This window comes from Melopsittacus undulatus, chromosome 2, assembly GCF_012275295.1.
Source record: "Melopsittacus undulatus isolate bMelUnd1 chromosome 2, bMelUnd1.mat.Z, whole genome shotgun sequence".
Taxonomy (NCBI): Eukaryota; Metazoa; Chordata; class Aves; order Psittaciformes; family Psittaculidae; genus Melopsittacus; species Melopsittacus undulatus.
The window spans coordinates 79214385-79226697 of record NC_047528.1 but is presented as its reverse complement, the minus strand read 5'-3'; the positions used below and the strand labels follow the sequence as shown (position 1 = coordinate 79226697).

The 12313-nt window shown below is 38.1% G+C and overlaps 1 protein-coding gene across 1 annotated transcript; it reads left to right on the top strand.

Moving 5' to 3' along the window:
- Nucleotides 1-1951: 1951 nt before the first annotated feature.
- On the top strand, nucleotides 1952-11090 carry SMPX (small muscle protein X-linked). Its single transcript, XM_005151479.1, has 3 exons — nucleotides 1952-1990; nucleotides 6908-6997; nucleotides 10950-11090. Exons 1-3 carry the CDS (start codon nucleotides 1952-1954, stop codon nucleotides 11088-11090), a joined length of 270 nt encoding a protein of 89 aa, XP_005151536.1.
- Nucleotides 11091-12313: the final 1223 nt, after the last annotated feature.

Genomic DNA, 12313 nt, shown 5'->3' with positions numbered 1-12313 from the left:
AGCTGTAGATGGCCCAAGAAATGTATCGGAGTTTTTACAGTGCACAGGCACGCAAGATAGAAAGTACATCCTAGCATGGATTTCTCTGTGAGAGTGGTTAGAAAGTAGATCTGTGGTGTTTAAAAATGTTGTAGGTTAATTTCCTGTACTTTTGTTTACATTTTTCATCCTGATTAGAAAGAAGAGAATACAATAAGAAAAATTAATTAAGCTTTTCTGGTTTATGAATCCTATCTTTCCAATAAACCAAGGGACAGTTTTGTATTTTTCTTTGGAATACAACCACAGGTTAACAGCACACTTATTTCTATGTATAAAAGAGACTTTCAAAAAGGAAAGGGAGAAAGTGCAATAAACCCTTTTGAATTTTTGAAATCTGTGCAAATTTTGTCATGAACTTCAGTGGTCAAGATTTCATCCCACAAAGTGAATTCTGAAGTTTTTAAAACTGCCACTGATTTTAAGATTGCAAATGTAAATGTAAATATAAAACCACAACATAAAATTCACTGGGAGCATACTGGCTTTATGTTGCACAGTGGGATTTTTTTCTCATTAATTTAGTGGAATCAATTTAAACTCAAAGCAACCTACAAAGTTGACATCCTCTAACTTAATGCTGTGTTGGTTTGGACAGCACTCTTCACAGCTAAGAGAGCAATCAAAGGGAGACCTCTAATGGCAGGTCAGTTTTACTTTTAAGTTCTGCTCAGCATTATACACAGATCTGAAGCTGATGTGAGACTATGCAAGAGCAAGTCTTCCATGCAGCTCCAGTGATGATAGGCTGCTATTTATATTTCAAGCTGATATTCCAAGCTGAAGCCAATCTGCAACTCATCGATACTTTTCTCCGGTATCCACTTGACAGCTATACTCTTTGGAGTACCAAAGCCTTTGACCCACTTCTGATTTTTCTGTATATTTGTACTGTCTCTCCTATATAATTTATTACTTTTTTTCAGTATTTTCCTTCTCATCTCAGGTTAATTACAGTAGCAAACGTATGCTGTGGTTTGATTGTGGTCAATGAGTTCTCTGGTGAACTTGTTTCTCTCTTTTTAATATCACTATCTTATTTTGTGTTATAATGGTAAATAATCAGACTTTGATGAAGGTCCAGTCTAGTTAAGATCCTAATGCTCAATGAAGGAATAAAAGGATGAAACAAAGTTTCAATTAATAAGATTTAATTTACAGTCTTTAGACTTTGGTGTCTTTCCCTTTGTTATGGCTTATTAATACTGTATTACTCTGTATTTCTCCACTTGCATAAAGCTACATGGAAAGCTCTGTTCTTTTTATCTTGTTGCTAAAGAAGACTGATGAATCTATATGGTCTAAAATTTTGAAGAGAGGCTGCTTCATGCCCTAGCAATTCTCAGAGAATTTTATAGTTTGACCATCTTGATCATTTTCAGTCTATACTGAAATTAAAGGTTTCCAAGGATGTGTGAGTCAGAAAATGGTTATGATGTTGGTGTTTATCAATGTTTTGTACAGCAAATTAGCTTTATTTGAAAGAAGTTTTAAACTAAGAATTTTAATAATTCCCACATACATACTGTGGCAGAGATAATCATACATTGTTTATGCTCAAATGTTTCCCCTAATTCTTACTCATTTTACAATGCCAAGTTGCATTTTACAAATACAAGTTTTGAGAGATTCCTTATCTCCACTCTATATTGTTTTTAATGTGAAAGAGAGAGCTCCATTTGTGGCTATGAAAGATTAATTGGAGAAGCTCGGGTATTCTATCTCCTGATATTCAGAAGGAATATCTAAGCAACTCTGAAACTGAGATGGAAACAGGACCTGGGCAGATGAAATGGAAGCCTGTCAAGAGGCAGCACGGGTTAAGTTCTAGCTTATCTCCCTTAGCTATCAGAATGTCAGAGCCTGTAACACTTTCTCATTTTGCTTGCAGGGATAAGCCTCTGTCTTAAAAATGTCAAAACAGCCAGCGTCACATGTCAGAGCCATTCAGGTAAGAGACAGTATTTATGTTTCTAACATAATCAAATAATAAATCTCAACCTCCATTGCTTGGCAAACTGCATTTTTGCTCAGACAAAACACCAAAGTAGTGCTATCTGGGGATTATTCTTTTAAAGTGAAAAGCTTAGTGGATATGAAAGCACTGAAAAAGTTTAACCTGAAGAGCATCTTATGATCTGAGCTGATAAAAACCAGGATCAGATAGGTTGGTTGATTGCTTGTTTGCATGGTCTTTCCAGTGTTAGGTTATGCCTGTTGGTGGATCAGCTAAGCAAAGCATGGTGATGTATCTGTATGACTGATCAGTAGCATGAGTAAAACTGATTTTTATAACTCTCAGATTTTCCACAGAACTAATACAGTGCTGAAAAAATTATAGGCTAAAAAGATGGCATAGAAATTGTGAAGTCTCCCACATCTGCATTCCTTTAGGAAAAAATTCACAACTTCCAATGTATATTTAAACAGCATTTTATTTAAAAGCCAAAGTAAAATGAGAGAAATGTTGATATTTTCATTTTAAAAATTCTTGTCTGTCACATACCTCTTCAAATGGCATGGGCTCATATGGATGAAGTTGGTTGTTGTACACTTGTGAAAGAAATAGCTGAAGAATTATCCCAACATCTTCATGAAGTAGCATCATGAAGAATGTATTTAACTTATACTATCATTGATTATTGTCAAAAGGCCAAAATATCTCCTGAACTGTAGAATTTTCATGTATTTTGTAAAATGCAATTAAATTTTAGCATGAGCTCAGGTTCCTTGAAATTATGCAAGAAACCAAATTGAATGTCTAAAGTCTGATCTGTTCTCTATTTCCTCAAGATAATACTGACTCAATGGATTAGAGTATCAAGAAGTTTAATTACGCAGTGGCTAGACAGTATACTGAAATTGAGAGGCACTGTAAAAATGGTAATTCTCTCTATCAACATCAACTCTGCTGGAACAGGCATACGAACTACTGTACTCTAATTGGGTTGAAGTTAGCAGAAGTTTGCCATTGATTTCACTCAGTTCAAATTTTCATCCCTCTTTTAGAATGACTGTGGAAGTGTTTTCTGATTAATGAAAAAATGTAATCAATAGATCAAAATTATTTGGCATAAACTCCATGGTCACATACAAAGATTTTTAAGGAATTAATTTGGTTTACTTTTTTCCTTAAACTAAAAGGTAGTTATAGTCTCCTTTTTATTGTTATAATGACTTTTTGACTTCTTAATATAAAAAACCCTAGTTTGGCCATTTAAAAAAAATGCAGTAAGTTTAAGCACTAAGTTTACTATCTTAAGAACTTTTTTTTTTTTTTACAAGGGTAATTTGAATAATGAGAAAAATTACAGCACAAATTTTAAAATAAATCTATTAAAGATTGTGTCAAAGGCTTCTCCAGCAGGGAGACTTGCACTGGAATTGAGGCCCATTACACTTTGAGTACTGTAAGAATCATGACCCAAAACATAACATTACTTCTATACAATATGATCCATATATTATTACCCTTCGCTATTATGTGCTATTATAGTAGGGCCGACATCCCCTGGAGAATATACATCATGCTGAAGTGATGGAAATGTAATGACACTTAACTGACTGAAGTATTTCATGGTACTCAATGTCAGAATTTACTTCTTTCCAACCATATGAGGTATATGCTAAAATCTTCACTTGCCAAGAGCCGCTATATACAAATGTGGGAGTGATAAAAATAGCAACCGATTCCCAAGAGTAGTTTGGGGTAATAGAGGATCAAAGTACTGTTAACTCCTGGTAACAGTGTTGGCCTCCCCCTCTCAGTGTATAAAAGGCTGTGTACAGCTCTGGCTGAAAATTACTCTACCTCCAAACACCACTCTTGGCTTTCCCCAGGGGTAGGGGTGGGCAGTGTCCTATTTTCATTTTTGTCTGAATTACAGTAAGTTTTCTCTCCTTTATTATTATTTTTTAAAAATCAAATATGTTTACACTGAAGTGGCTTTCCAGCTTATTTAGCCATCCTTCTGGACAGCTAGGAATGGCTATGATGCTGTGAAGATTTTATCCATAACAGTCCTCAACTCATGCATGGTTGTATAACTTGTCTCCTAATCTGGATATCCTGTTTCTGCTTCTACTAAACAGAAAGAAGAATGCAAACAAATGTCTAAATTGCAGTTTAATCAAGTCAAACCAACAACATATATTGTGCATCGTGTTTACAGATATTTTTCCTTTGGTCTGTTCAGGAAGACTTTAATAGAGTATATAATTACAAATACCTACTCATTATGAAAACTGCAATGACATCCGAAGTATGGTTGGCACTTTGCAAACAGAATGACAGATGAAATCCCAACAGTTTTAATAATTAGTATGATTAAAAATACTAACCACACATAGAATGTCTGTCCAAAGCAGTTATAATTTAGTATTTCAGGAGTCTGGAACTGTTTCCCTTTTTACTGGATGGGGAGCAAGCAAGGAAGATGAGCTCACTAAGGCTCACATCTCCATCCCAGCAGATAGGTGACAAAAGCCTTGAAACATATTTTAAAAACAAAATTGCAAACTTGTGCTGATCACAGCACAACACAATCCTTGCAGAGCTACACTGGATTACAGAAGTTGATCTACCCATTATATGGCTGCTTGTCTGTGGTAAGGTACAAACACTAGATTAGAAGGAGATTTATAGCCAGGACTTTGGTCAGGAGCTGTTTGGAAATCAGTCATACTTTTGTTTCATACTAGAAATATTTTGACTTACGGTATGTGTTATCAGATCCAGACAGACTTAAACGCTGTCTTAAAGACTGCTTGTTTAACCAAGTTAATATTTCATGTCACATCTTGTCCAAACTCTGATGTGAATGCACTTATTGCAGATAACATAGTACAAACTGCTTTCGTGTGACACAGATTACTGTGAAAATGCTGAAGCAGACCAAAGAGCAATTTATTTCATTTAATTAGCAGTCTGGCACTTAGTGGTTTGAGTTTTTTTATTTCCTGAAGCATTTTTAGTCACAGTTGGTCTGTCAATCATAGTAGGAAATGAAAGGGCTGTGTATCAGAATTACCATGCTGTGGTATTACCCTAGGTGGCCATGGGAGGCAGGCTTCTGCTTTGATTGACTCCAACGGGAAGAACGCCCGAGCTCAAAATGCACACCAAACTCTTAATGTTTCACCTCTGTGAACTTGTATGCCTGCACTAGCTGTAAGGTGTAGAGACATTTCATTTCCAAAACCAAAACCTGCCTGGAGGTAACAGAGCCTGCTGGGGGAGAATCTTAAAATTAAAAATAGCAAAGCTATATTCATAAGTGAAATAATGGGTTAAGTACTGTGAGGCAGTAAATGCACAATCTCCAAAGAACTTAGGAGGTGTTAAGTGAAAGATTTCACAATATCTGAACTAAAACTCAATGAAAAAGCCTTATGAAATGAATGCGCAATTGTCTATAAACTACATGGTGGTACAGACATTTGCAAGCCCCACTGAAATGGCAGCATCACCTTGCATAAATAAAATAATGGTAAATAGCTAAGGGAAAGGTGTTTATTTCTTGGCAAATTGATTCTTAATTTCCTTTATATTTGATTGGAACTGTGTGAATAGTTGTTACTGAAAACAGTGGGCTGTTTCCTGTGGCTGCCCAACCTGGGGCACAATCTGCAGGACCACAATTTGAGCAGAAGCATGGGATTATTCATCTTCATTTAATGCAAATCATTCAGATGTTAAACTACAGTCAAACAGCTCACTGTTTGAAGATTCTCTGCTTCTGCTCCACAACGTTACTGATCAATCCCTGGTTTTACCACTGGGAGTCATGATATTTTGATGACATTTCCTAGGACCAGCTTCTCTTCTGAGATCACAAGATAAGAATTTAGGTATAAATTTTGCACTTAGTCGATCACACCCTTTGACTTTTAAACCAAGCCAATCTGGGTCACATTGGGAAATAGACAAATTTTAGCTGCTCTTTCCTAGGCAATGTTTTCTGCCATTCTTTTCCCCAACATCTTTACTTGTAAGGTATCTATTACCAGCCCCATATATGTTATGGCTACTGACTTTCTGCTAAAGATAAAAAATCAGATTGAGGCAATCATGTGGGTATTATTCTGGAGCGAATTTGCTAAAGCCGGGGCTAGTGGTCTATCCAGTGCTGGAGCTGGCTCAGTGAACCTGTGACCTGTGACTCAGTGACCTGTGAACCCCTGCTGCAGGCCAGGCTGGAGTGGCTCAGGGAAACCCAGCAGAGGCTCGAGGGTCAAAAAGCCTTTCTGCCTTTTCTAGCAGAACCTTTTTGCAGCTAAGAGGCATAGTTATAGGACTAAGGCATTATATTTGCAGCACCTGTGGGTAAATTTTGTCAGTAAAAAATAACATTTTAAACATGGTGGCTTAAGTTGGCTCAGGGCAGGCATTCCTTTCTAGTGAGCTGGGATTAAATGAGGTGAGAACTGGTGTTGCTGGGGGAGGGAGAGTGGTCCAGTGATTGGGGCCTTATTGTAGGATTTGGGTCATGTACACTTAGATGCTGATTATAGCACTCACTTTCTGTTTGACCTCAACCAAAATGAAGCAGACCCAGACATCTGAAGACACTTTGGTGTTTAGCATTAATTTGTTTCAAGTCCGATGGAATCAGGGAACTTTAGAATAAAATGCAGAACTTCAAAAGCTTACTAGATAACTTTGTTTTTTCACTTTCTATCTTTAAAATGGAGATAAAAGCACTTCCCTTTCCCATGGGAGTGGTGTGATGCATGCACACAATGAAGGCGTAAGTGCTTGGAAGCTGGTAATGTCCATACACTTGTCCCACCCCTTTGGAATTTTGCCTTTTACCAGCTGTATGTTTATTTTTCAGTCACTATTTTATGCATCATAATTTCCTCACAGGCTAATATTAACATCCCAATGGGAGCATTTCGACCTGGTGCAGGCCACCCTCATAAAAGAAAAGAACTTACACCTGAAGAAGTGGAAGAGGTAAGAAAAAAGGGGGGTTTGATTTTTTTTTTTCCCTCAGGAGAATCCCTGCCATTGATGGAACACAGCCTTTTAATCAATCTTACAGCACTGCATGCCAATCTTAGGTACCACAGCTGAACATGCAGTGGTCATTCATGGAAATAAATGGTCACCTACTAAACACTTCATCCATACATAGTTTTGGTTTCGATGCCAAGGCATCTACAAGAATTTAAACTGTTTCCAAGGCACGTAGCTCTGCTTCAACAGCATGATATCTGCTGTCAGGGAAGAGAGCCAGGATTTCACTAGCACTACTTATCTAGATGGGAGTTGATGGATACAGCAGGAAAAGTTATAGCAAGGCTTTGGAAGAATATGCTACTACCTGTTGCACAGTAGTGTGATTTATTGCTACAGCTTAACAATATTGAAACAGGTCTTAAAACCTGACACTTTTTGGAATATTTATCAACGAGGACAAATTGAATGTGAAGACACTTACAAATTAAAGACAGAATTTGTGAACCCATTTATCTGCATATGGGTGGAAATAATTTTATATTGAATCCTGTATTTTCATGCTTATGTTTTACAGGGAGTATCTAACACTGAGTTTTGAATAAAAAGTCCAATTTATACCTTAACCAACATTGATCACAAAGGTTATGATTAATCACAAATATCATATTTCTGGATGATATTAAACCATCTTATTTACCAAGAACTTTTATAATAAATAAGAAATAAAACTAGTAGTGGAGGAAAAAAATAGTGGTAGATACTCCAAACAAAATAAAACCAACAAGTCAAGTAAAGATGGGTGTTTATGGCTTCCTGGCCAGTTGGCTTAGTTTGAATATAAAATCACCAGCCAAGAACAGGTACTGCTAAGCTGATGCTCTTCAGAGCCAAGGGGAGGGAAGGCTCGAAGCAACCTGATACAGGCGGACTGCCTCTGGCAGGACTCAGCCAGATGGACTTGCTGGCATATAGGTGAACCAAATCTGTTGTGGCTGGAGGGGGTCTTGCTCTCATGCAGAGCAGAGCCGTGATGATCAGAAGGGAGTGGATAGCCACTTTTCTCCAGGCATGCAATGGCACTGAAGGTGATTCAGTCCCAAACAAAAAGCAGCCAGATTAATTTTGTACAAATCAACAGCTCCTTTTGACCTGGTAAAGGCATTTAAACCAGTCAGGCTCAGTTGTGTAGGAGCTAATTCTTTTCTGTCCAAATCAAACAGACTTTTGTCTGAATTTCAATATAGTGCTCTGTTTACAGAGAACTTCCCTGAAGAACTCAAACCCAGGTTGACTTAAGTCTTCTTAAGAAGATATTAAACATACTCAAAACTCAAACATACAAAGCGACCTTGAACACATATTGTGGCTTTCTCCCCTGGAAAGAAATCAAAGCATATTCTCTCTGCAGTAATTAAACTGGTAAAGTAATGCATGCTATTAAGCAGAAACTAATATAGCATGTGTGAATTCTAGTAGAGTTTGAGAAATAAAATAAATGAACAGTGCTGTTAATTAGATTTGGTTGGGTAATGAGTATCGCTTTGCTTCTCAGTTATGTGGATACTATATATGAGACAGACATTATAGAATGAAAGTTCTTGGCCCCAGTTTTATAGCCAATGGGAGTAAAGACCACAGAAACAGATCTTGTAAGAGGAATAGAATAAAAATGCTACCACTTGTCTTGTCTTTTCTATTTTCCCATCTTGTTAACTTTTGCAATACAGCTTGTGATTCCTTGGAGCAGCTTTTTACGAATACAACTTTTGCTAACTGTGCTTAGCATTTTTTCACTCCATTTTAAAACCTTGGCAAAGGAGATGAGGGAAATATGACTCTTACCCAAATGGATGGTGGAGTCAGATGGGAATGTATATTTTTAAAGGTCAAGGAAGTGGACATGGTAAAGACATTAAAAGAAATGGGAGAGTGGGAATTTCAGAAAACAACTCTTCTTCAGTCAGAGCATTTCCATGAATGTATTTGTTGACTTTTGTCATATATCTCTTCAGACTTTCTTCAATAAAACTGAAAGCCAAGGTCTGATATCAGCTGAGCATTGCTCATGGAGTGGGTGATATAGGGAGGGGCACAGTCATAAATAGCACACGTATGAGATTAGAAGGGAAAGCTAACATCAGTTTATGAAGTGCAGGATCTATAAAACACTGTCATAGTTTGCACCATTTGCACTATGAGAATGGCATTGAAGATAACTTGAATTGTATTTTTAAAGAGTAGCTGCTGTGTACAAATAAGAACTAAGGGGCTAGGGGCATGGTAGTTTTCCCTGATTATTTAGATTAGCTAGCTGTGCGAGAAAGCTATCAAAGAAAACAATACAAGCCCATGGCATATTTGACTACTGATACAATTTTGTGCATCCCTCCAAACACCTTCTGCATCAATTTGCTTATCCTCCTGCTGTGCTTTGCTACTGTTTCAGGATGTTAGATCACTAAGCTGGCTATTAGACAGTATATATAGTAGCTGGGGCTGGAGCACTGGCTGAGATTTTAAATGATCAAAAAGAAATAATAGTATAATATCATTAATGAGTAGCAGTATTATGGATGTCATACAGAGGGACCTTGACAAGCTTGAGAGGTGCGCCCGTGCAAACCTCATGAAGTTCAACAAAGCTAAATGCAAGGTCCTTGGGGCAATCCAAGAATAAATACAGGCTGGGTGGAGAATGAACTGAAAGCAGCCCTAAAGAGAAATACTTGCGGGTTTTGGTGACGAGAAGCTCAACAGGAGCCGGCATTGTGGACTCGCAGCCCAGAAAGCCTGGTCTGCTTCCTGATTAGCATGTAGTCAGCAGAAAAAACAGGGGTTTACTGGCCAAAAGTATTTGACAGATAACTTTGGAATTAAAAAAAAAAGAAGTAAAATATTAATAATTGATTTTTCGCAGCCAATACATGTTAGCAAAAAAGGTGGCTAATAAATCTTAACACTGCATTAGATCCCAAAAGCCCATTCTAAGAGAACACAGCAGAGTAATCAAAAAAGAAAAAATAATTTTGTTAAATTATTTGCAGTACAATATTAATTGATCTCCAAACCTACATGATTCCGCCTGTATGCTAGCTTTCCAAAATACAGAACAGGCTGGAACAAGCTTAAACTCCATACTGGAAAACTAGTTCAAAACATGGCTCAGACTAGAATAGAAACTGTCTAAAATACATGTTCTACCTCACATAAGAGCAATAGTAAAGCTAAGGAAGTACCATTATGGTCTCTTGGCAATTACCTGAGATGTTTGTTATTGTGTAAGTGCTGCTCTTTAGCTTGTAATTTTACAGTGTCAGCAAAACAGCTATCAGGTACTACCGTAATTCAAAATAAAATAACAATAACCCTTCTGGTCTTGCAGCTGAGATTAAGAAAAATTAAACATCAATTCAAGCTGAGCTTGGGTGGAGCTTTTGATGCTCATAGCCTATTATCATTGTTCCTGTCCAGAGCTGCAGAAGTGTGTGATGACTTTTCTCCTCAGCTGTCTGGCTGCTATGAGACTGCAAGAAATTAGATTATAAAAGTGGTTCTTCTGCTTTTTAACCCTAAAATATGGAGGACCTGGAAGCTGCCTTTAATGCTCCACCTAGTTAATGTTCTGCTAATGGTCTGACACTGTAAATTCTTACTCTTTTATCAAAAGATCCACGTTCCTCTTCACTGAGAAATTTTTATAGGTTTTTTTTTCAGAATGTTTTTAGACATTTTAGCCAACAACCCACAAAATAACCCATCTTTTCCTTCCTTACTCCCTCTATCCCCTCCACACACCCCCCCCCCCCCCCCCCCCCCAGCCTCCAATTTCCATTGGGATTGCACTTAGTATAAAAACAACCTTTCCTGTTTACCACATAACTGACCTGTGCTCATGCTCAAGAGATTGCTATGGAAGCAGTCAGGTCACTGGTATCATTTTGTGCAGAGTGTTCCTGCTTCGACAGAGGAGGAGAAAGACAAGAAACATCTCCCAGGAGCAAAAAAACTTCCAGGTCCTGCTGTCAACTTGTCAGAGATTCAGAACATAAAGAGTGAGCTGAAATTTGTCCCCAAAGCTGAACAGTAGCTGGAAGAAGCAGGTGAGTAAAAGAGAAGTTCTTTGAACGGCTCTAGGAGAAGCAGGCTGATCTTGGTTTCAAAAGATGCCTTTCCAGTTACTGCAGAGAACTGAGAATCACACCCCATATCTCAAAGACAGCATATAAGAAGGAAAGGTTATAATCCTTGGAATTCTCTGTTATGTCAAACATGGAGCATATAGGAGACTATATGTGATGACACGTGTCAACCATCGACCACCCTAACAGAAAGTGCATTCAGCTATTAGGAATACTGAACCAGCTTAAAAATACTAGCTTACTTCACAAGCACAAATTTCAGTTTTACAGGTTATAGGGCTTGTATTTGTACATGTTAACTACAAATAAATATTTTACAATGCAAATAAATTTATTGCACTGATGGACATCTAGGTCAATATTTTTAAAAAGCTCCTTTTGATCAGAGACTTGGTACTATTTTATTTCTGTAATTCAAAACTGGCATGCCAATAACTCCATGTATTTGATCATGCACATATACCCGATGGCACCTGTGGCACCCAAGGATTTGCTACATAAGTATGTGGGGCTCAGAAATATGATACAGGACCCTGGGGAGATCTGTGCTCCTCTAAAGCAGCAATTAGAAAGCAGGCAGGAACCCTCAGGCACTGCTGACAGCAATACACTTCTATGGGTTGAGCCACTCATCTATGACTAGCACCACAGCTCATAGTTCATCTTATTTTACTCAATGTTCAGATGGAGATCAGTGGTGAGTGGTGTCACTGGTGGGTCTGTACTGGGACCAGTACCATTCAATATCTTCATCAATCACACAGACAGTGGGATTGAGTGCACCCTCAGCAAGTTTGCAGATGGTATCAAGGGTGATGTCACCACTCGTGTGGTTGACAAAACCATTGATGCAATTGATACACCTAAGGGAAGGGATACCTTTCAGAGGGACCTGGACAAGCTCGAGAAGTGGGTCCATGTGAACCTCATGAGATTCAACAAAGCCAAGTGTAAGATCCTGCACATGGGGTGGGGCAGCACTCTGGTATCAATACAGGTGGGGGGGATAAAGGGATTGAAAGCAGCCCTTTGGGGGAAGGACCTGGGATGCTGGTGGGTGGAAAGCTGGGAACAAGTCAGTAGTGTGTGCTTACAGCGCAGAAAGCCAGCTGTATGCTGGGCTGCATCAAAAAGAGCATGGCCATCAATCAGCTCAAGAGAGGTGATTCTC

What these genes read in the sequence shown, in the direction of transcription:
- SMPX (XM_005151479.1), top strand. Translation starts at nt 1,952, where the DNA reads ATGTCAAAACAGCCAGCGTCACATGTCAGAGCCATTCAG. An exon ending in CACATGTCAGAGCCATTCAG is followed by an intron (nt 1,991 to 6,907) that starts GTAAGAGACAGT and finishes ATTTCCTCACAG; the next exon opens with GCTAATATTAACATCCCAAT. An exon ending in CACCTGAAGAAGTGGAAGAG is followed by an intron (nt 6,998 to 10,949) that starts GTAAGAAAAAAG and finishes CATTTTGTGCAG; the next exon opens with AGTGTTCCTGCTTCGACAGA.